General features: G+C 35.8%; 2 protein-coding genes and 1 non-coding gene across 3 annotated transcripts in view; 1 reads left to right on the plus strand and 2 right to left on the minus strand.

Annotated features, from left to right (window-relative positions):
• Nucleotides 1–11320: 11320 nt before the first annotated feature.
• On the plus strand, nt 11321–16970 carry LOC146163139 (adenosine receptor A2b-like). Its single transcript, XM_083382923.1, has 6 exons — nt 11321–11514; nt 13044–13188; nt 14075–14240; nt 15071–15227; nt 15703–15867; nt 16705–16970. The coding sequence occupies exons 1-6, from the start codon at nt 11363–11365 to the stop codon at nt 16874–16876; spliced, it is 957 nt and encodes a 318-aa protein (XP_083239049.1). The 5' UTR covers nt 11321–11362; the 3' UTR covers nt 16877–16970.
• On the minus strand, nt 15557–15629 carry Trnat-ggu (transfer RNA threonine (anticodon GGU)). The gene has a single exon. It is a non-coding gene; the product is annotated as a tRNA-Thr (tRNA).
• Nucleotides 16971–18196: 1226 nt separating the features above from the next.
• The window catches only part of LOC146163141 (phospholipid phosphatase 1-like), a 43520-nt gene continuing 37191 nt past the window's right edge, over nt 18197–24525 (minus strand). Inside the window, exon 7 of the mRNA XM_083381986.1 lies at nt 18197–20971. Coding sequence (XP_083238112.1) covers nt 20807–20971 — 165 coding nt within the window. The 3' untranslated portion in view covers nt 18197–20806. The remainder of the gene's footprint in view (nt 20972–24525) is intronic.

Genomic DNA, 24525 nt, shown 5'->3' on the forward strand with positions numbered 1-24525 from the left:
TTTTAATAAAAACTAACTGTGTTCTTTATGTCGAGCTTTCCTTGAATTAATACGGGTAAAAAAAGTATACAAAGCAATGAAATGTACAGGTAGGTGTCACACGTCAGTGCTTATGAACTTCAAAGCGACAAAATACACCAGATTTCATAAAAAAACGAACACAAACGCAATGAATAAAACTAAGGTGTTGTTTCGACTTGAGGGTAGCAAGGTTTAAACAGAAAAAAAGTGAAACTAATGGGAAAATATCAAGAAGTATAAGCTGTTGTTACCAGACAATAATATTAATTCAAAAACAAGTGCTTTTCTGTTAATTTCTTCTCCAACGTTTCTTGCATTACGAGCGTTCGGTGCCATTCACCCTTAAGAAGGTGATTTCAATAGGTTGCCGAAAGGTAGGAAAATAATATAATTGCCAATATATATAAATTTAAGGAGCTGAGTTTTTTGATAAGCGACAAAGACAATTGTAGGGTTTCTCAACGGTGCCCCACCCCACTGGGGTTAACAGATCAGTATTCTGGGGACCACATATTATATTTAATCTTAAACTAGTCGAACGATGTGTTGGTTGTAAAATGACTATTTAAGTTAATATTTATTAATATGACTTTTACATCACCCCTGGTGACGTTTCATCACAGAGTTTTTCAAATTGTGGGCAAAGGGGGGCATAAAGTGTTGGGAGCCCATGGAAAGGGGGACACCGCTCATTAAACAACAACTGGGCATTATGACGTTTGCATTCGTCAGAACCTTACGCAATAATATTGAAATAAAGACGAAAAAAAAATCAATTTTGTGTAGGAAGAGAAAACCCTAAATGGACGGATTCATGCTGAACACTTATTACGTCACACTGGATGACGTCATTACAGAATGTTGATGTCATATGGCATTACGACAAAGGATCGAAACAAAGAAAAAACGAAAACAAGTTTGTTTCCTAGATTTCGAGGCAAAAGATTTAAAACCGATCAGTTTTGTATAAAAGAGTAAAAAAAAGAAAAAATACGCTACAGCAGCGGTTCTCAACCTTTTTTCTTTCGTGGCCCATTTCCGTTGCACAAAAGTTCTATGGCCCAAAAATTTTGATGAAAAAACAAACTATAAAAAAGGTTTAGATCAAAAAATAGCGGAGCATGTATTGAAACAAATTATTTATTCAACCGTGCATTAGTGAAGTACTTGCTTCTGAACAATAAATTTACGTTTTATTTTTATAAATCTAGATTTTTTAAATTGGTTTGTGGCCCACTCAAAATGTTCCCATGGCCCTGGTTGAGAACCGCTGCGCTACAGGAATATTGTGAGCTAATCTGTTGGACACAAAAATAAAGAAAAAAAATCACGTGTAAAATAAAAAGTCCAGTTTAAAGGAAACACTGCAAAATACAAAACAAGCCACACTTATTTCGGGAGTACGTTATGTGTTGAAAATTCATTTCGGTACTTGATAAATACCACATGTGTCATAATGAGTCAAATTTTAAAGCTAAATTCACTAACTTTATATTTCGCAACCCTAACTTAATGAACCTGGCCAACCTACCAACTCCCATATTGTATTTATATGGATTTTGCGATCGACAAAATTCAAGAAGTGTGGTAAATTCAGGTAAAACATTTTTAAATTTCTTTGCAATCACCATGCTTGAAAACAATGAATTAAGTTATCCCGCTTTAAAAAATAAAAAATTCTAGCATTACTAAAACAAGAATGATATAATAGAATTGCAATTTTTTGTCCATCAGCTATGAAGTTGCCAAAAAATACCAAATAATTATCAAAATCCTCTAACAACAGAAAATAATAACCCACATATTAAAGCCAATAAATTTCAACAGAAAAAAAAATAATTATTTTACCATAAAAAAATTCATTAATCTTTATCAGTTACGAATATAATTCATGGCCAGATTCGGAAAACCAGTGCTTTACAGTAGTGACGTAGTAAATGACGTCACTTTACGCGGTATGGACACCGTTTAGGTTTGAGAGAGAACTGTCGGCACCGTTTGGTGTCACCACGGGGTGCTTTGACCTCTGGCTGACCCCGTTCGACTCAACGTCCTTTTTGGCGGGGAATTTTGGCGGGAGGGTTTTTCTGGTCGACATCAAGAAGAAGTAGAACTGAAGAAATAAAAAGTTTTAAACTAGATGTTAAAAAAGTTTGGACAAAGTTTAAACCAGTGGTGCCCAACCTTTGTTAGCCACAGAAAAAAGACTGCTAACAACTCCATAAATATCTTAAATACAAAAATGTTTACTTTTTTTTCATGTTCTTTTAAATGCAAATTATAAATTTAACGTAAAGTGACGTGCACAATAACTAGCAAAGCTCTAAAATTACTATAAGACAGGTGGCATTGTGTGACATTCCAGTAAAACAATACGCTTTTCTGACGTCACAAAGTTTAATTTTGCAGGTGGACGGAAAAAAAATATCTTTGTAAGAGTTTATGAAACTATTTTTTTTAAGCATTTCAGAAAAAAATACAGCGAACAGACAAAATGTTTTAAATCTTAAAATACTGCTAACAGACACTATAAAATCTTGTTGAGTTTACGGCAGGGGTTCTTAAACTGGGGTCCCTGGACCCCTTGGGGGCCCGTGAACTAGTTTTAGGGGTCCATGAAGGCCTAATTAAAGAACTAGTGTATACTTAAAGTAATTAATGTTTAAAAGAAAACACTTTAATTAAAAATTGAACAGTTTTGCACTGAATGAATAGTTAGACTCCATTTAACTTTCACATTTTTCGGACCGAAATAAACTGAGTTATGAAGTCTATTTGTATTGTGACGTCATATTATGACATCATTTGGGAGCATTTCTCGCCTACCGGGGTCCGTGCAAAGCAAAAAAAAATTTTAGGGGTCCGCCGTAAAAAAAGTTTAAGAACCGCTGGTTTACGGCATCATATATAAAATATATCTCATTCTAAACGTAAATTTTCAAAACTCATCACATGGTTTATCAAATGACATATTTTTTAAAAGCACTTCAGGAAAATTGTTAGAAGCCCAACAATCTCGGTTGGCGCGGAAGTGCACCCTGCTATACTCCTGATAATATCACGGAAGACAGAATGGGGGCTTTTAGCCTACCTTAGGTTGTCCACGTATCTCGGTAATATGGCGTTAAACCGGTAGACAGCAGTTAACGTATGGGCAGGTGTACAAATATATTGCCTATCTTTTGCTAAGACAGTCACGATAATGGACTGCCTGTCATTTGTTGTTTATTATTACGATATAAGGTGTTAAACATAACAAGGTGGTAGCCCCAATTTTGAACAATACATGTTAATAGCGTCAAGTTTAAAAGGGTAGCCCTGTAACTGAAAATTTTGTTTTTTCCCTAAATGCAAATTTCCGTTTGTAAAACTGTAAAACAATTGATTTTTAAACGTCTTCTAGAATTACCAATCCATTTAACTATGAACTAAAGCGTTTTATTGTTTTGCTGCATTATTTTGTTCTGTTTCAAAATATTTAAAGAACGCCACAAAAGAGTTGTTCGCTTGGATAAAAACAATTGATTTTTAAAATGTATTCCAGAATTTTATCAATCCATTTGAAACATTTAAATAAATTATGGCGTTTTTTCGTTTTACTGCAATTTAGTGTGTTATGTAAGAACGCCCAAACGAGTTGTTGTCCATTATGCGAAACAGGTGCGGAAGATTTTATCGCATAAAATGGGCGGATATTCATTCGCGATAACAGTGATGAAGGACTTCAAACTTTATGAAGGCAAATCAGACAAATTGAGTTTATATCAGTTTTTTGTAAACCAGATAAAATTTTAAGCTCACGAAATCACCACAAAATCGCGCAAATTGAATCATCAAATTGCAAAATTTTGAAATTTAGCTGAATTTCGAATTATATTTATACTTCGATAAATAAAGGGTCCTGGTTTTAACCTCACTTATTGAAGTGAGGGAAATGCCACCGCCTGTTCAGCTACAAGAATTAGTTTCAAATTACATTTTTATCGGATTTCTTAAACAAGATAAAAATTCTCAGCTAACGAAATGTTCGCAAAATCGCCACAATTTAAAATAAAAAAAAAATAAGATTAAGAAATTGCAAAATCATTTTATATTTACATTGAATTTAACAAAGAGTCCTATATTTGGCCTCACTGTTGTCGTAAAGTGCGACCTGTTTAGCTGAAAGAAATATTTTCGGCATGCAAAATCACGACAAAAGGTAAAAACTTTTTAAATCGTGTTTCTTTGGGATATCCAAGCGATGGCGCTATGGTGCAATAACTAAGGGGAAACAAACTTGATCTTTGGATCATTTTGTCGGGGAATGAATGATTTTGTGCACCAGTATGATTATGATCTGCGGCAGACGAGTCAAGGCAATGCAAGTTTCATTCTAATTTTCCCACGAAATCTCAGTTTGCCAAGTTTCCCGTTATGGATATTGTTTTCACCGGTTACCAGCAGTTAAACTGCACATTCTTTTGGTTATGTTTTTTTTAAAGCAAACTACAATGTTTATCCTACCACATTGATTTGCAAACCGTGATAACTGTCTTAGCTAGAATTTTTTTTAATTTTTACAGCTCAAGGTAATAAGTTATTTAACTGGAAAAAGTGATCAACTAAAATCTTCCTGCAAATCAGTGTTGTGGTGACTTAAGTCGGTAACTTGTTCTTCAGTCAGCCAATTTTTTAAAATGAATTGACTTGACTTAAGTCTTTTGGACAAATTACTTGACTTGAGTGCACTTAAGTCATTGTTTTATTAAGTGCACTTAAGTCACTGTTTTTAAATCACTTGAGTCAAGTAGCAGAAATGTCCGATAATGTCAGATCAGATCGCGATATTTTCTGTTAAATATCAGGAATCGGTTTCACAGGAAATGTGAAAATGGGATTATTACTTATCACTAACACAAAAAACATTTTAAAAGGCCTATCTAAAAAAGCAAAAAAAACGTGTAATAGGCGTAAACATAATGTCATACAAACACCATTAGGGCATATATAAATAGCCTTATATCAGGGGCGGGCAACTTCTCCAGTCGGCGGGCCTGATATGGTGTAATTAAGTACTTGGCGGGCCGGGTTACTAAATTGATACAATAATCGTACTGCCATAGCCCGGATCCAGCCCGCGGGCTGTATGTTGCCCGCCCCTGCCTTATATGGAAGTGGCAATATTTTGCTTTCCATAATCATTAGACGTGTTTCGTAACAAGCTAAGTGTGAAATTATCGCCTAAATCTCACGCCGCGGTTCGCCCACGCAATTTATTCTCAGGGGCTTTTGTCTTTCGGTCGAACTTTATGCGTTGGATGAAAACAAAGATTGTGTATTCTGATTAGAGATGTCTACACAGAGGTTTAGAGCGACAGATAATAATAATCCATCCGCCTACGCAATGGGGTTGTGTCTCAATTGGCGAAAACTAGACATTACGTCGTTTTGGGTGTTGTAATTGTTTTATATTGCGGTAAGAATAATAGTAGCCAAAATAATACCGTTTAAATAACTGAAAAAAATATCAATATAACGACCAAAATAATTTTCATCTTTTAGTACGCTTTATCTAATATTGATTTTTGAATATAGTTATAATAGATTTTTTAATCTAGTTTAAAATAAACAATTCGGTTACGGTAAATATTGGTCCAGCGTAAGTCGATATATAGCTTTACATTAGAACCGAACTATTTGCCACGTTAGCCGTTTGTCAGTTTACAAAAATGCAGCATCAGCAAAAAAACACTTTTCCGTGTATAACTTGTATGCAATTAACACATTTAACACCACGGAAAAAATCTGCGCAGTTCGATACAGACGATAACAAAAGATAGTTTGAACAGTGTTTTTATTCTCACTCTCGAATTTTCGTTAAGCAACTTGCTGGACTCTGCATATAATATCTAAAACATTAATGGGTCCACATTGTTATGCTTCATAGTAGTAAATAAGTTGCGTAAGACCTTTGCTGTTGCTGCGTTTATTTCAAAGATTAAAAACAGGCCTCAGCTGCTGAATAAGAGGTAATGATACAGGGGTACGGGTCAAGGGTCATGGTTTTCTTAATAAAAATACAAATTACAATAGTGCAGAAAAAAATGGTGATCTTTATAACATATTTGCGAGTTCAATAGGACAAAGAAACTGTGATCTACATGTCGTATTTTGGTTGAATGCTACGTCAAGTGTTTTTTTAGTCGTGTGACTTAGAAATATCAACCCTAAACGACAGAGCACAACATCTCAAATTTGCGGGTTCAATGGGACAAAGACAACCACAGGAGACAGGAACCAACGAGCTCATATAGCTTCCTTGTGTATATTTTGCATATTATTTTGCGGCAGATTTCACCGATGAAGCCTCAAGCAATGTTGTGTACTTTGAACTGTAATTAACTTTAGACTGCGCCGAACCTATTGTGTCTGCGAACTATTGGCCTTAGGTGCAGCATATCGAATTAATAACGAAGGGTATTTACCGAGGAAACTGCTGGCATTTTAAAGCGGTTAACTCAATTCGATTTAACCTAGAAGGCAAACAACCAAAAAATTATGCCATTCTATAAATGTCATTGACTTCAGCCATTACAACATTGTTGGATTGAATTTAACCCATGAGGCAAACTCAGTACTTCCTATAGGGTAAAGTATATGGCACATAGTGATATTGCATAACTACACTTTTTACCTTTTACTTTTTTGTTCGGTTGAAATAAAAGCGAAAAAGAAACGTCAGTACATTCAATAAACATCTTTGTCGGACTAACAACTTTATACTTGAATAATATCAAATAATTAAACTTATGGAAATAATTTATCGACGCCTCTTTTGTCTTCTATAGCAGTGGTCTCCAACCTTTTCAATAAGCGACAAAATTTAAATAAAATGTATTCAGAATTAACATTGCGACCCCATTTGGTTTTTAGATACGAATAAAAATATTATTGCGCCTGCCCAGTATCCACTATGTTTTTACATCCCCTTTGCACAAGCATAACCGAGTCGGGTTCGGTGATTGCATCGAAGTCCAAAAGTAAATATTTGCTGGAAGAGGGTTTCACTTTAAACTAGTTTTAAGAAATGCGGTTTGCTGCATCCGCTGTCATAATTAAGAATATATTGCGACATTGTTTTAATACATAAAGCCTAGTCCTTATATCTGTAAACCACGTTGCCCAAATTAGATAACAAAAAGTTGATTTTGAAAAATCAGCCCAATTATACCTTATTGAAAGAATTTCGCAATGAAACAATTTGAGGGAGTGCGACATTCGCTGGGCTAAATCAAAGAAACCTAATATTGTGAAATGTCACTTTAGCTGATTTAGCAGCTCTTAAGAGCTGAAACAGCAATTGTATGTGCACTCAGTCACGTTTATTGGTGGGACGTCATTATAAAGGAAGCGAAATGCATAAATGTAATGTACTCCCTCGTGCCATTCATTCTCAAAAATGTATTTATATAATTTGTTTTGACTTTGCTGTTAGATTGTCGGAAAGACCTTAATTCAATTTTATGAGCCAATTATCACTGAGATTTATTGCAGTTTTACATAAGGACAGCGTTTTTAAATGTTTATCAAAGATCGTGTGAAATAGTTGAACAATCAAGCATACCCTTATTCATTCGAATTAAGTTTTTAGCAGAACTGACGATGTCGTGGCGTAACTGCAGTATTCTGTCTTTTAACTTAAACTGTTTGACATATTTTTTACCTGGCTACAACGACATGAAGTTGTTGTTATATTATATAAAATACCAAATTCAGACTTAAATTAGGAGTAAATAGGCGTTGCTAGCAACAATTTACCACCAAACGTATCAAAAAGTGGCCCTTTACAATTCCAGATCCAACTAAACGAGAGGGATGTTGTTTAACCTTTACCGACCCTGAAATTGTAAATAATTAATTAATCACATATTGACGTATTGTTCCTTTTGCGAACATGGATGGCGGAAACCCTACTCAATTTTGGCAAGCGAATTGTGTTTAACGTGGACCTGCTTAAACTTGTGTCTAAAGTGTATTTTTTTGACTGCCACCAACTCAAATTCAATAGGGTTCATTTGTAATGCAAATAATTAATGGAATGACTGTCAACAGCACAATAGAAAAAAGGTCTCTTATCTCGTGTGTGGATATAGAATGTGGACAAAAGATGTAATGTATAATCTTCTCTTTAGATTAGCGGAAGAATGAATATCAAAGCCCATACAGAAGTAGGCTAGGTAGCACTTTGTAAATGTTACGAATAAATGTTAAGATAATGGCTGGAGGTTATAGTTAGACGTAGAATAAATATCAAAGCCCATACAGAAAAAAGTAACATTTTGAACGTTCCGAATATATCACCACATTGAAAATAAATAAAAAGAATATTAAAGATATATTCGAAACGTTAAAATTGTTACCTATTTCTAAACGGGCTTTGATATTATTATTACGACTAACTTAAAACTCCAGCCTATTACGCTAAAAAACTACTCTTTATAACAAGACCATTTGAAATGTTTAGCTAAACGTTATAAACTGGTGACTTGCAGAATGTTGAGTTTAAGAATCTAAGTTAACCTGGTTTATAATCAACGACATTCACCCTAAAGAAGGCGGCTTGAACAGGTCGCCTAAACGTGAGAAGAATATAAATAACAGAGGAGCTGTTTTTCATCAATATTATGCCTGGTATAGCAACAGTTTATATGATAAACCTGCTAAGGCTGGTTAAAAAGCATAGGTTAAAAAATGTTTTGACCATTGGTTTTTAAACTGTGTGCCTCGAGATATAGTCAAGTATGTCGCCAAACTTTTCATTATTTTGTATTAACAGAGCTGCGGAGTCGGTTAAAAACAACCCGAGCCCGACTCCGGCCAAATGTAAGATTTGTCGAGTCCCAAGTCTAGCTCTGACTCTACAGCCTGTATTTTACCCATTTACGCAACTAAATTAAGGCCCACTTATATTGGTGTCAAAATTGATCCACCCGCTTTACATGGTTTAAAAATATTTCAACATTTGCTATTTAACTTTTACAACATTTTACCGCCTTAACAGTTTAAAAATTTGATACTGCGCAGGCGCACGTCGGACTCGAGACTCGGGTAGTTTTACGCGGTCTCACTCGAGTCCCGAGTCCCGAGTCAGACTCCGACTCCGACTCCGCAGCCCTGTTTTGTGATACAACGAAAGCGTATTATACACCGGAATGCATGCGAAACTTGAATACAAATTATCTGTCAGATAACTGGTATTGATGTAGTATTTATCTACTACCCTGTATAGTGTAGTAAGGTTTCTTGATAAACTGTAGTTGTATGATTAAGCATAGAAAGTCTATCGCGAATTGGTTTTACTTTTTTATGAATAAAAACGTTGAAAACAAGCAAAGTAAAGGCAAACAGTTCCACAGACGCACGTTCGCTGGTACGAGGTACGACGCAAGAGCATGCATAACAACGCGTAACTGTCCATTGGATTACGTGTTTTGAATCACAGTTTGTTATTTAATTATAAATACAAGGCTAAAAAGGTCGAGTAGATCGACATCATCTTGATTAAGACGTTTCGATACGAACTTGTATCATCTTCAGTTAATGTGACTGAGAAGTAAATCAAAGTATCACTTGTAAAAGGTGAGGCGCAATTGTAATTTCGTATCGCAACTTCTTAACCAAAATGATGTCGATCTACTCGACCTTTTTGGCTTAGCAATTGATTCATTACCAAGCTACAGTACAGATCTGTGCATATAGCCTGCAAAATTTGTTACAATTTGTCAAAAGTTATCATATGACGATATCTCTAAAAACGTTATGCGATCCTGGTCCTCGCCAAATAATTATTTTTAGTGGTTTTATTCAATATAATAAGCCTTGCTATAATTACATTTTTGAGGTATACATTCGTTGGGTCAATAGGTTGCTTGTTGTAAGGTTTGTGGCAGGCAGCAGTAAAATGACAGTAGGCTACATTCATATGTAGAAACCAGGCTCTTACTGTCGTAAGGTCTATTTTAATCGCCGCACGTGATTTCCTGAATATGTCGAGAGAAGCTTAAAGCAGAACCTTGAATTAACATTTAAGGGCGGATAGGTGAAATTAGAGCTATTGTATAGAGCGCTATCTCTGGGCTTCGCAGCTAAACTGGCCTTTTTGAAATAATTTAAGTTCAAGTCAAGTGGTTTGCGAAAATATTTAAGTCAATTCAAGCATTTTGTCAAAAATAGTAATTCCAATACAAAGTCAAGTCATTTCTATTAAAATAATATTTTAATACTTTAAATCCGATATTTTATAGTAAGAAAACAATTAAAACGCAGTACACAGCTTGAAAACTGTTTTAAGTGCAAAGATTGGGTAAAACTAACTAAATTGTTATTTAATGAAAACTAGTTCAAATCGGATGATTTCGCTTACAAGACTTAAGTCAGGCCAAGTAAATTAAAAACAGTGACTTAAGTGTACAAGTCATTACAACACAGATAACAATTTGAAGTGACCTAGAACTTCTGCATGAAGTTACAGTTCAATGTGATATTCCTTGAGGAATTGTTTTGAGGTTTTTATGAACTAACAACAGCAACATCAAGTATTCAAAGGGTACATTCGGCAGTATTTAAATTAATTGTTTAGTAAGTTACAACAGCAACAGTGCCTAACTCTAATGTCGCAACTTACACGTGTGTGTAAAACTGTTGCTACCCGGCATATTAATAATTCAATAAGCGTTCGTTATCATTCGCCCTGAAAAAGACGATTTGAATAAGTTGACGAAATGTTGGTTAACAATTAGAATAACCAGAGGAGCTGTTTTTGAATATTATTACTACTCTATCTCTTTATCTTTTGCAATAACTTAACAAATTGGTAAACAAATTTGATTTTTGAGCATAATGGTTTGAGGTTGAGTAAGACGCAGTAAGAATATTAAAGCCTATACAAAAAAAGTAGGTAGCATTTTGAACGTTTCGAATAACTCTTCATTCATATTCAACATAGAGAGAAGACACTGATTTTATTTTCATTTTTAAATTTCATTTTCAGGCTCAAACTCGCTAAAAACCGATAAAAAAACTGTTCTGATCGACGGCGCAAACGGCGACATCTGGCGGCTCCTTAAGCGGCCGCGTGAGCGCCACCATGCGACAGAAGCGCTTCGTCTTTAACGCCAACTTTTCGTGCGGCCATATCGCCTTTTGCACTCCAGCAATCCACTTATGGGATTATCCAGAGCACAACATATCCCTATCTGCTAACCCAGAGTGCAGTGCCTCTGCGGCGGTGGCTGTGATTGTCTTTGAAGTGCTCATGGCCATTTGTATTGTGACTGGCAATTTGCTGATTCTGTATATTATGAGCACCTCGACTCATTTCGAAGGAGCCCAGGGGTTAATCAAGACCTCGCTAGCAGCTTCTGATTTTCTGGTGGGAGCTGTTATTCTTCCAACTGCTGCGGTCAATAAAATGATGATCGTGTTCAAACCACTTGGGGAAAGTTATCTAAGGTAAGGTCAAAGGTGTTGCAAAAACTGGCGTTTCATGCGCTAAAGTGTCTTTAATTTCAAAAATTGATTTGTCTTGCTAAGTGCCCTTTAGAAAGGACAAAAATTCTAGACACATGACAGTTTGGATAACCATCTGTAGAGCAACAATGTACCGTACAATTACAATTACCAGAGGAGCTGTTTTTGATTTATATTACCATGCCTGGTAGCAACAGTTTATATAATGTACCGTACAACGACTTAAAAAACTCCTAATTTTGTCATTTTACTACTTTATTTTGCATTACTTTTGATTTTTGTAGTTTTAAATTTATTCTCCTACATAAAAAGTGGCTGTCTAAAACACAACTCTAGATCCGATGTGTTGTCGTACTTCATTAAAAATGGCTACGAGCGTATAAACACAAATCTGTTTCGATCCAGTTGAAGGTGAAAATACAGAAGTAGATAGCATTTTAAACGTTTACAATTTCTCATTATTTATTTTTAACAAGTTTGAAATATATTTTTTTATTTTATTTTCAAAAACAACATGGTGTTGAAAAAGAGTTATTTGAAGCGTCCAAAATGCTACTTTTGTCTGTGAGATTATTTTGACGTATTTAGGTGTTGTGTGGTTTAAAAGCTTATCACATCTCTGGTGGTGTGAAGCAATTAAGACTGCGACATTTACGAAAACCAAGGCGTGATTTTGCTGAGTGCGCTGAGGGGTATAATTACTGCAAAATGATAAGTAGCAGCAAGTTTAATATCAGTTTTATGGCAGTGGAATGTCATAAGAAAAAGACTCACACCCGGTAGTAATAAGACACACAACACCCTAGATTCACTGCTGCAGACTAAATAAAAATCTATCTAATAAGATTATTTGTGCTTTTGTTTTACCGTTACCGATAACGGATTTTAAACAAACCTATGGAGGGTGCGTTTAAGAATACCTTTTACACTGCTTTCTTACGCCCGATACTAAACTTAACCAGACTCTATAATAACATATTGAACCAGTTGAAAATATGAGGTCTAATCATCTTTTATATATTCTTATCATTTTTATATATTGGTTCTGCTGCTGCCAAGTCTGCTAAGTCGGTTAAAAGTAGTAAGTCCGAGCCCCGAGTTCGACTCCGGCCAAATGTGAGATTTCGTCGAGTCCCGAGTCCGGCCCGGACTCTACAGCCTGTATTTCACGCATAAAATATGGATATAGAGAAATCCCTAATAGGAATGCCATATAATTTATCCACCCACAATACATGGTTGGAAAATATTCCACCATATGCTATCCATCTTTGCAATTTACAGATTGTGGCCTTATCGGTTTAGAATTTAGTACTGCGCCTGCACATGTCGGACTCGGGACTCGGGTAGTTTTACAAGGTCTTACCCGGGTTCCGAGTCCCGAGTCCGACTCCAGCAAAATAAACCAACTCCTCGAGTCCGACTCCGACTGCGCATCCCTGCCTGCTGCCTTTAATCTCTTAAAACCCAAGCCATTTGCAATAGTAATTTATCATGTACTTTGTTCCCAGGTACTTGAACGAAACGAGGGACACATTTGTGAGTAGTGTTCTTGGAACCCTCTTCAGCGTTTGTATGTCCGCATCACTGTTCTCTCTTCTACTACTGGCGGTGGATAGACTACTGGCAGTCCACTGGCCGCTAAGGTATTCACAGGTGAGAAAAAATGGCTGTTACTAATAGTACGTGAGTTTTAGACGATTTTCAAACATTTACGTAAGGCGTTCACAGGTGACAAAGTGAAATGATAATAATAATCATAAGCAACGTTTTGACAGTGCTCATACATTTACGTACGTTAATAATAAACACGTTTATCGAATATTGAACAGCGCTCAGTTAAAAATGCCGTGTGTGCTGAGTTTTGCGTCAGTTTTTGTTCCTTTATATTGTTAAAACATATATCGGCTAATGACCCGCATTTTAAGGTTATTAATAATGCTAAACGTATTAAAGTGGATCTTCTTATTATTGTCCGGCGATGTCAATAAAGTATATAACTTGCCGATTTTCGTTTAACTTTTTCAATAAAAATTACTAAAAAATTTGTTTAGTTCTTTAATAAAACTAATCAACAGCTCTTTTTTCTAGAGTGCATACAATTAAGAAATAAAATTAAGAGCAATCTTCCTATCCATCTGGAATTTTCTTAGGTTTTTAAAGCTTTGTAGAGTCTGTAGGTAAAATTTTGTTCGTAAAAAAGTTTTTTGGCTGAAGTATTGACTGTTAATCACCCCCCATTTATAAGGTTTTGCTCAAACCTTCTTTTTATTTCATTTTTTTTGTAATATTTTATTGTTTTTGTTAAATATTAATGTTATTTGCCACAAAATTGGGTGCAGTGAGTAACAATATCTAGAAAGTTAAAAAAATAAATTTAGTTTTAAACTGATAATATAACTTTTTAAATTTCGAACAAGGAAAGTTATTCGAAATGATTTTATTTTATTGATTGTGTAATATATTTTTTTTCGAATATCAACGAGAATAATCACATTTGGCGTAACAAGTAAAGTTAAATAATGTTCTTATTTATTTTTAGGGCGACCTTATGACGCGCAAACTTGCGAAGCGGCTCGTGATCGCCACCTGGTGCCTGTCGTTAGTGCTAGGAATCCTACCACTAGGTGACAGGAAGCGCTTCTCATATAACATCGACTACATGACGATGAGTACAATGCTCGAAGTGAAACCAAAGCACGACCCACGTAAGTAGCAGGGAAATATTTTACAGGTTTCATTAAAATAATTAAAAATACCCTCCTTTATCTATATTTCATCAAAACGAAATTATACTATGGAACGTAAATAAGACGACGATTATCAATTTGCGAAACTTTAACACGCACATGAACCGGGTAATAGGTTTTTACCACTCTGTTTGTAAAAGGGCCGATAACTGTATTTTGTTGCAAAAGCCGCACCTGAAAAAACAAATAACAACGCTTAGAACAAAAATATAATGAAAATACAATAACGTTTTCTTTTCAGGACTGTCTTAGGTTGTAAGTGAAACTTAAAGCAAAAAAGTCGAATCAAAAGAGTATTGGATAATTATCGTTACCTAGGTTTTTAGCAATAACCACAGACAAGGCGGTTGAATTGCCGTTCCTGGACAGCATGTTTGTGACTTAACTAAGGGGAGGATTATTATCCGATGGACATATTACATTTTGTGGCAAACATAGACTTTAACTAAATCAGTTTGCCAAAGTCAACACAATTACATGTTCTGGGCCAATTTGGGTTTAATGTTAGTTGTGGTGAAATTGTTGTTTTCCATAGCAACAGCTGTATATCCTTGTTTCCATAGCAACAGCCTTACATTCTTGTTTCCATAGGAACAGTCTACTGTTTAATCCATGGCATGTCGTTTCCTTAGTTACAAGCTTATTGTTGCTTCCATTGCAACAGCGCATTGTGGTTTCCATAGCAACATATTATTTATGTTTGCTTAGCAACAGTAGTTTATTGTTGCTCCATAGCAACGTACTATGTATATTTTCATAGCAACAAGCGTTTATTGTTCTTTCAATAGCGACGGTGACGCACGGAATCTTCTTCCTGGTGCTTGTCTTTCTTCTCCCGTACGCATGCGTGGTTGTCGTGACAACGGTCACGTGGGTTCAGTTCCTGATCGCTCGCAAGAGGAGTTGTTGCAAGGAATTGCCGGTCGCAAATGAGAAACAATATACGCATAACTTGCTCAACTGTGTGTATTCTGTAGCTACCTTTGAACTGCTATTTTGTGAAAATGAATTTTGTGGACTTTACTTGCCAGTTGATGAAATCGACTTGTATCTCATTCACAGCATGGTATTTGTAACAAGTAACTTGACTGGGTCTTGCTTTATTTGTTAAAACTGCTTGGAACTTATCCGATAACCATAGAAATTGGCTTATTAGCAATGTGGCCTTTATAAAGTGAGACCGGACCGTTGCCCTACCAACTGAACAACAAAGACTCAGAGGGGAGCAATTGGAGAAAGAACCGTAGCACCGTTGCCTTCTGCATCCTGTTACTTGCCTGTGGTGAGATTTGAACTCACGACCTCGGTCATACCGGGACCGTCGCTCACCAACTGAGCTACACAGGCAGAAATGGCAATACAATCGCTCATTTTTTTCGCTACTTTAAAATTTTTACTAATTTTCAGGCGCAAAGCTGAGTGCGATCGGTCGGGTGGTTTCCCCGAACAGCGACCTTGAGCGTGTGACGCGAACCATCTTCATCATGGTTGTTGTATTTTCCATCTGCGTTGTTCCTTTCCTAGCTGTTCAGATCGAGAACCTTTGTGAATTCTCCAAGGAGGAAAACAAAGGAGTGTTCCGGAGGTTAGTTGACAAATGTCAGGTTTCAATGCAAGATGCATAATACATAAGTGTACAACAGCCGTGATCAGACCTTCTCTAAGTGGTTGTTTGGTCAACGATAACCGTTTACGTATTGTAGTACACCGAAAGTCTTCAACAGACTAACATTAGTCGATAATTTAAGGATTATCGTGAAAGCCAGCCTAGAAAAACAACTAACCTGTGAGAGGTTCGAACCCACGACCTCGGTTATACTGGGACCGTCGCGATACCAACTGAGCTACACAGGCTCAGAGGGGAGCAAGTCGAGAAACAACCATAGTACCGTTGCATCCTTTTCGTAAAACTAACCTGTGAGAGGTTCGAACCCACGACCTCGGTCATACCGGGAGCGTGGCCTTACCAACTGAGCTACAAAGGGGCAGAGGGAACAATTATAGCACCTGTTCCCGCTCAATCCCGTTTTGAAGTAAATTATTAATATGTATGCCGTTACCAATGGTCATATCAACTTCAAAGGTGGTTAGATTATAGTTAGAGCTATTTGTGTAAGAGTTTTAATGTCAATATACGATTAACGTATTCCAAAGAAAAAAATTACGATTGACGTTTAAAGAATAAAATTTTACTCAAAGAAACCAAATTCTACGCCCATACATAAGTAAGTGTAATTTTGAACGTTCGAAATCTTACTACGTCTAACTGGAACATCCAGCCATTATCTTGAGATTTATATGTGACGTTCACAAAATTCTACTTACTTCTGTATGGGCTTTGATATTCTTACTACGTATTACTGCAACCTCCAACAATTATTCTCCTATTATCTAACCAATTTTTTTTTAATTTTTTCCCCAGGGCCGACCCCCAGAAAGGTTGCAACCCAGTGTTTTATCTCGTCGCCGTTGAACTGTTGTTCGCGAACAGCTTAAGCAACTTCATCATCTACAATCTTCGCAACGAACTTTTCCGCGAAGAACTTATGCGAATTGTGACGCGAAGGGCTCCTAAACAGGCGACGTCGGTTTGAAACAAAAAAAAAAAAATTTTAAACAAAAAACTTTACCCACTAAGAAAATCCTAAAATAACCCACAACGGTTCAAAAGATCTGAAACAACTTCAGTATTGGAACGCAATGCTAGATATGCAATGAGACGGTAACTGCCTATCATATATAAAACGTTACACAAATCAGCTGAACTAAATCACAAAAAACAATATTTTCTGTTATTTAAACTAATTATCTGACTTTGGCAATCCAGTTGTTGAGAATACAATAGGAGTGTTCGAACCAACCAGACAATTTTAACGAAGTTTAAATTTGTTGATTAACCGCATTTGCATTTTGTTAGCCAGCCAATCCCGCAAAAAACCTCCCATTTATTTTCTCCAACGTTTTGGCTGCAAAGGCAGAATGCCTTCATCAGGGAATGCCACAGCACCGCGCTCAACACCGTTTTCCTTCTGTGGTGTTGTTGCATTCCCCGATGAAGGCATCCTGGATAGGTTGTCGAAATCAATAAGTTTCGAAGGAGCATTTTTTAGTATACTATGCCTGGTAGCAACAACATATCTCCCGCCAATATTAAAGCTTTTAAGTTTAAATCAGCAATCTACTTAACACAGAAATCGACGACGCCATTTTGGCTAAAGTTTTTTGACAAATGACTTATGTCTTAATCCAGTGGAAAACTATCGCAGACTTACCGAATCTGTTGATCAATGATGCAAGCAAGGCAGGCTAGAAAAACAACTAGCCTGTGGTGAGGTTCGAACTCACGACCTCCGGCCACAATATCGCTGTTATAAAAACAGCAGAAGAGCTAGAAAGGGGTGCGACCACGATTTTGGATTTATTACTGCCCTTATTTCTAAAACCACAACGCGGGTTTTAATAGTTATTAGGCAAGCCTAAAAAAATATCTCAGGGTGCAAGAAAATATCAATCTTAACCGACTTTACGAACTGCCTATGTAGCAAAACGGCCTGTCGGATTTTTGCGATTTATTGCTTATTTTATCGCGTTTTCTTCTCGATTTTTGCTTTTATGGCGCTTTTATCTTTCTCGTTTTCTTTTCACTGTGCAATCTCCCCGTGAGAATAAATCATCTTCCATCAAAAGACGAGGAAATGTACAAAAGTTTTATTGGGTTTTTACACAGCCTGGAAATAAGCGGGCACAATGTAACACCAGTGCGAGTCACAAGCAAATACAATTCGGTGTCGACCGTGAGGAATGAGCGACACTTTGTCCGAAACACGATATATCGGCAATCCTAGTACGTCTTAACGTATATCGGCAATCCTAATACGTCTTAATAAAAACAGGTATTTCGATGTCGAGCGAAACAAATAAGTTAAAGTACGTTAAATACGACAGATGCCATAATTTGGTTAGGGTTAATACAATTAACTCATGTTAAAATGAATAAAGATTAATTTGAAACTGCATGGGCTTTGATTTAATACTACTATAACCTCAAACCATTATGCTCCAAAGTTAACTCAGTTTCAGTTAAAAATAAAACATTTTTAACTTACAATGTACAAAGTTTTTGATTGAATCACTAAACATGGTTCAAAGGGGCGCATCGATTATTACATAATATAGGACGAGGTTCGATACTTGGTATATCGGTCCCGATCCGATATTATCGGAAAAGGCTAAAAAAGTGTCATAAATTCACAGCAGAACGCTGAATTGAGTAAAACGAGCGAATACAGGCGATATGTTAAAGTGAGGATTAAATAAAAGGCTGGACTTGGGATTTAAGGCTGCAAGCGGTGTGTAGCAAGGATTAGCGTTTAGTTTAAGCATTTAAGCTAGGCAATAGCATTATACAAAATATTCAGGATTGTCCACAGATTTATTTCCATGAATTTAAAAATTTTAAAATGGCTTGAATTTCATATATCCGCCATTTTTTAATCACTGTTTTTTCAAACGCTTTGCAATATAGTGGCGCATTTTTAATAAAATAATTTTAATAAAAACCAACTGTGTTCTTTATGTCGAGCTTTCCGTGAATTTATACGGGTAAAAAAAGTATACAAAGCAATGAAATGTACAGGTAGGGGTCACACGTCAGTGCTTATGAACTTCAGCACAACAAAATACACCAGATTCCATAAAAAAACGAACACAAACGCAATGAATAAAACTAAGGTGTTGTTTCGACTTGAGGGTAGCAAGGTTTAAACAGAAAAAAGTGAAACTAATGGGAAAATATCAAGAAGTATAAGCTGTTGTTACCAGACAATAATATTAATTCAAAACAAGTGCTTTTCTGTTGCTTATTTTTCTTCTCCAACGTTTTTTGCATTACGAGCGTTCGGTGTCACTCACCCTTAAGAAGGTGATTTCAATAGGTTGCCGAAAGGTAGGAAAATAATATAATTGCCAATATATATAAATTTAAGGAGCTGAGTTTTTTGATAAGCGACAAAGACAATTGTAGGGTTTCTCAACGGTGCCCCACCCCACTGGGGTTAACAGATCAGTATTCTGGGGACCACATACGTATTATATTTAATCTTAAACTAGTCGAACGATGTGTTGGTTGTAAAATGACTATTTAAGTTAATATTTATTAATATGACTTTTACATCACCCCTGGTGACGTTTCATCACAGAGTTTTTCAAATTGTGGGCAAAGGGGGGCATAAAGTGTTGGAAGCCCATGGAAAGGGGGACACCGCTCATTAAACAACAACTGAGAACTATGACGTTTGCATTCGACAGAACCTTACGCAATAATATTGAAATAAAGACGAAAAAAAAATCAATTTTGTGTAGGAAGAGAAAACCCTGAATGGACGGATTCATGCTGAACGCTTATTACGTCACACTGGATGACGTCATTACAGAATGTTGATGTCATATGGCATTACGACAAAGGATCGAAATAAAGAAAAAACGAAAACAAGTTTGTTTCCTAGATTTCGAGGCAAAAGATTTAAAACCGATCAGTTTTGTATAAAAAAGTAAAAAAAAGAAAAAATACACGCTACAGCAGCGGTTCTCAACCTTTTTTCTATCGTGGCCCATTTTCGTTGCACAAAAGTTCTATGGCCCAAAAATTTTGATGAAAAAACAAACTATAAAAAAGGTTTAGATCAAAAAATAGCGGAGCATGTATTGAAACAAATTATTTATTCAACCGTGCATTAGTGAAGTACTTGCTTCTGAACAATAAATTTACGTTTTATTTTTATAAATCTAGATTTTTTAAATTGGTTTGTGGCCCACTCAAAATGTTCCCATGGCCCTGGTTGAGAACCGCTGCGCTACAGGAATATTGTGAGCTAATCTGTTGGACACAAAAATAAAGAAAAAAAATCACGTGTAAAATAAAATGTCCAGTTTAAAGGAAACACTGCAAAATACAAAACAAGCCACACTTATTTCGGGAGTAGGTTATGTGTTGAAAATTCATTTCGGTACTTGATAAATACCACATGTGTCATAATGAGTCCAATTTTAAAGCTAAATTCACTTACGTTATATTTCGCAACCCTAACTTAATGAACCTGGCCAACCTAACAACTCCCATATTGTATTTTGTGGATTTTGCGATCGACAAAATTCAAGAAGTGTGGTAAATTCAGGTAAAACATTTTTAAATTTCTTTGCAATCACCATGCTTGAAAACAATGAATTAAGTTATCCCGCTTTAAAAAATAAAGAATTCTAGCATTACTAAAACAAGAATGATATAATAGAATTGCAATTTTTTGTCCATCAGCTATGAAGTTGCCAAAAAATACCAAATAATTATCAAAATCCTTTAACCACAGAAAATAATAACCCACATATTAAAGCCAATAAATTTCAACAGAAAAAAAAATAATTATTTTACCATAAAAAAATTCATTAATCTTTATCAGTTACGAATATAATTCATGGCCAGATTCGGAAAACCAGTGCTTTACAGTAGTGACGTAGTAAATGACATCACTTTACGCGGTATGGACACCGTTTAGGTTTGAGAGTGAACTGTCGGCACCGTTTGGTGTCACCACGGGGTGCTTTGACCTCTGGCTGACCCCGTTCGACTCAACGTCCTTTTTGGCGGGGAATTTTGGCGGGAGGGTTTTTCTGGTCGACATCAAGAAGAAGTAGAACTGAAGAAATAAAAAGTTTTAAACTAGATGTTAAAAAAGTTTGGACAAAGTTTAAACCAGTGGTGCCCAACCTTTGTTAGCCACAGAAAAAAGACTGCTAACAACTCCATAAATATCTTAAATACAAAAATGTTTACTTTTTTTTTCATGTTCTTTTAAATGCAAATTATAAATTTAACGTAAAGTGACGTGCACAATAACCAGCAAAGCTCTAAAATTACTATAAGTCAGGTGGCATTGTGTGAAATTCCAGTAAAACAATACGCTTTTCTGACGTCACAAAGTTTAATTTTGCAGGTGGACGGAAATAAAATATCTTTGTAAGAGTTTATGAAACTATTTTTTTAAGCATTTCAGAAAAAAATACAGCGAACAGACAAAATGTTTTAAATCTTAAAATACTGCTAACAGACACTATAAAATCTTGTTGAGTTTACGGCAGGGGTTCTTAAACTGGGGTCCATGGACCCCTTGGGGGCCCGTGAACTAGTTTTAGGGGGTCCATGAAGGCTTAATTAAAGAACTAGTGTATACTTAAAGTAATTAATGTTTAAAAGAAAACACTTTAATTAAAAATTGAACAGTTTTGCACTGAATGAATAGTTAGACTCCATTTAACTTTCACATTTTTCGGACCGAAATAAACTGAGTTATGAAGTCTATTTGTATTGTGACGTCATATTATGACATCATTTGGGAGCATTTCTGGCCTACCGGGGTCCGTGCAAAGCAAAAAAAAATTTTAGGGGTCCGCCGTAAAAAAAGTTTAAGAACCCCTGGTTTACGGCATCATATATAAAATATATCTCATTCTAAACGTAAATATTCAAAACTCATCACATGGTTTATCAAATGACATATTTTTTAAAAGCACTTCAGGAAAATTGTTAGAAGCCCAACAATCTCGGTTGGCGCGGAAGTGCACCCTGCTATACTCCTGATAATATCACGGAAGACAGAATGGGGGCTTTTAGCCTACCTTAGGTTGTCCACGTATCTCGGTAATATGGCGTTAAACCGGTAGACAGCAGTTAACGTATGGGGCAGGTGCACAAATATATTGCCTATCTTTTGCTAAGACAGTCACGATAATGGACTGCCTGTCATTTGTTGTTTATTATTACGATATAAGATGTTAAACATAACAAGGTGGTAGCCCCAATTTTGAACAATACATGTTAATAGCGTCAAGTTTAAAAGGGTAGCCCTGTAACTGAAAATTTTGTTTTTTCCCTAAATGCAAATTTCCGTTTGTAAAACTGTAAAACAATTGATTTTTAAAACGTCTTTCAGAATTACCAATCCATTTAACTATGGACTAAAGCGTTTTATTGTTTTGCTGCATTATTTTGTTCTGTTTCAAAATATTTAAAGAACGCCACAAAAGAGTTGTTCGCTTGGGTAAACACAATTGATTTTTAAAATGTATTCCAGAATTTTATCAATCCATTTGAAACATTTAAATAAATTATGGCGTTTTTTCGTTTTACTGCAATTTAGTGTGTTATGTAAGAACGCCCAAACGAGTTGTTGTCCATTATGCGAAACAGGTGCGGAAGATTTTATCGCATAAAATGGGCGGATATTCATTCGCGATAACAGTGATGAAGGACTTCAAACTTTATGAAGGCAAATCAGACAAATTGAGTTTATATCAGTTTTTTGTAAACCAGATAAAATTTTAAGCTCACGAAATCACCACAAAATCGCGCAAATTGAATCATCAAATTGCAAAATTTTGAAATTTAGCTGAATTTCGAATTATATTTATACTTCGATAAATAAAGGGTCCTGGTTTTAACCTCACTTATTGAAGTGAGGGAAATGCCACCGCCTGTTCAGCTACAAGAATTAGTTTCAAATTACATTTTTATCAGATTTCTTAAACAAGATAAAAATTCTCAGCTAACGAAATGTTCGCAAAATCGCCACAATTTAAAATTAAAAAAAAAGAAGATTAGGAAATTGCAAAATCATTTTATATTTACATTGAATTTAACAAAGAGTCCTATATTTGGCCTCACTGTTGTCGTAAAGTGCGACCTGTTTAGCTGAAAGAAATATTTTCGGAATGCAAAATCACGACAAAGGGTAAAAACTTTTTAAATCGTGTTTCTTTGGGATATCCAAGCGATGGCGCTATGGTGCAGTAACTAAGGGGAAACAAACTTTATCTTTGGATCATTTTGTCGGAGAATGAATCATTTTGTGCACCAGTATGATTATGATCTGCGGTAGAGGAGTCAAGGCGATGCAAGTTTCATTCTAATTTTCCCACGAAATCTCAGTTTGCCAAGTTTCCCGTTATGGATATTGTTTTCACCGGTTACCAGCAGTTAAACTGCACATTCTTTTGGTTATGTTTTTTTTAAAGCAAACTACAATATTGATCCTACCACATTAATTTGCAAACCGTCATAACTGTCTGAGCTAGAATTTTTTTTAATTTTTACAGCTCAAGGTAATAAGGTATTTAACTGGAAAAAGTGATCAACTAAAATCTTCCTGCAAATCAGTGTTGTGGTGACTTAAGTCAATAACTTGTACTTCAGTCAGCCTATGTTTTAAAATGAATTGACTTGACTTAAGTCTTTTGGACAAATTACTTGACTTGAGTGCACTTAAGTCACTGTTTTTAAATCACTTGAGTCAAGTAGCAGAAATGTCCGATAATGTCAGATCAGATCGCGATATTTTCTGTTAAAATATCAGGAATCGGTTTCCACAGGAAATGTGAATATGGGATTATTACTTATCACTAGCACCAAAAAACATTTTAAAAGGCTTATGTAAAAAGCAAAAAAAACGTGTAATAGGCATAAACATAATTTCATACAAACACCATTAGGGCATATATAAATAGCCTTATATCAGGGGCGGGCAACTTCTCCAGTCGGCGGGCCTGATACGGTATAATTAAGTACTTGGCGGGCCGGGTTACTAAATTGATACAATAATCGTACTGCCATAGCCCGGATCCGGCCCGCGGGCTGCATGTTGCCCGCCCCTGCCTTATATGGAAGTGGCAAGATTTTGCTTTCCGTACTCATTAGACGTGTTTCGTAACAAGCTAAGTGTGAAATTATCGACTTAATCTCACGCCGCGGTTCGCCCACGCAATTTATTCTCAGGGGCTTTTGTCTTTCGGTCGAACTTTATGCGTTGGATGAAAACAAAGATTGTGTATTCTGATTTGAGATGTCTACACAGAGGTTTAGAGCGACAGATAATAATAATCCATCCGCCTACGCAATGGGGTTGTGTCTCAATTGGCGAAAACTAGACATTACGTCGTTTTGGGTGTTGTAATTGTTTTATATTGTGGTAAGAATAATAGTAGCCAAAATAATACCGTTTAAATAACTGAAAAAAAAATATCATCAAATCGACTAAAAATTGTCATCTTTTTGTATTTTAACATCACTTACAGAAATATCTGTTACGAAAAAAATCTGCGCAGTTCGATACAGACGATAACAAAAGATAGTTTGAACAGTGTTTTTATTCTCACTCTCGAATTTTCGTTAAGCAACTTGCTGGACTCTGCATATAAT

Source organism: Ascidiella aspersa, chromosome 2 (genome assembly GCF_963924565.1).
Source record: "Ascidiella aspersa chromosome 2, kaAscAspe10.2, whole genome shotgun sequence".
Classification (NCBI taxonomy): domain Eukaryota; kingdom Metazoa; phylum Chordata; class Ascidiacea; order Phlebobranchia; family Ascidiidae; genus Ascidiella; species Ascidiella aspersa.

Bases quoted from the DNA above. Each gene is read 5' to 3' on its own strand.
- LOC146163139 (XM_083382923.1), top strand. From the start codon at position 11,363: ATGAGCACCTCGACTCATTTCGAAGGAGCCCAGGGGTTAATCAAGACC. The intron at 13,189-14,074 runs GTGAGAAAAAAT...ATTTATTTTTAG, and splicing joins GGCCGCTAAGGTATTCACAG to GGCGACCTTATGACGCGCAA. The intron at 15,868-16,704 runs GTTAGTTGACAA...TTTTTTCCCCAG, and splicing joins AACAAAGGAGTGTTCCGGAG to GGCCGACCCCCAGAAAGGTT.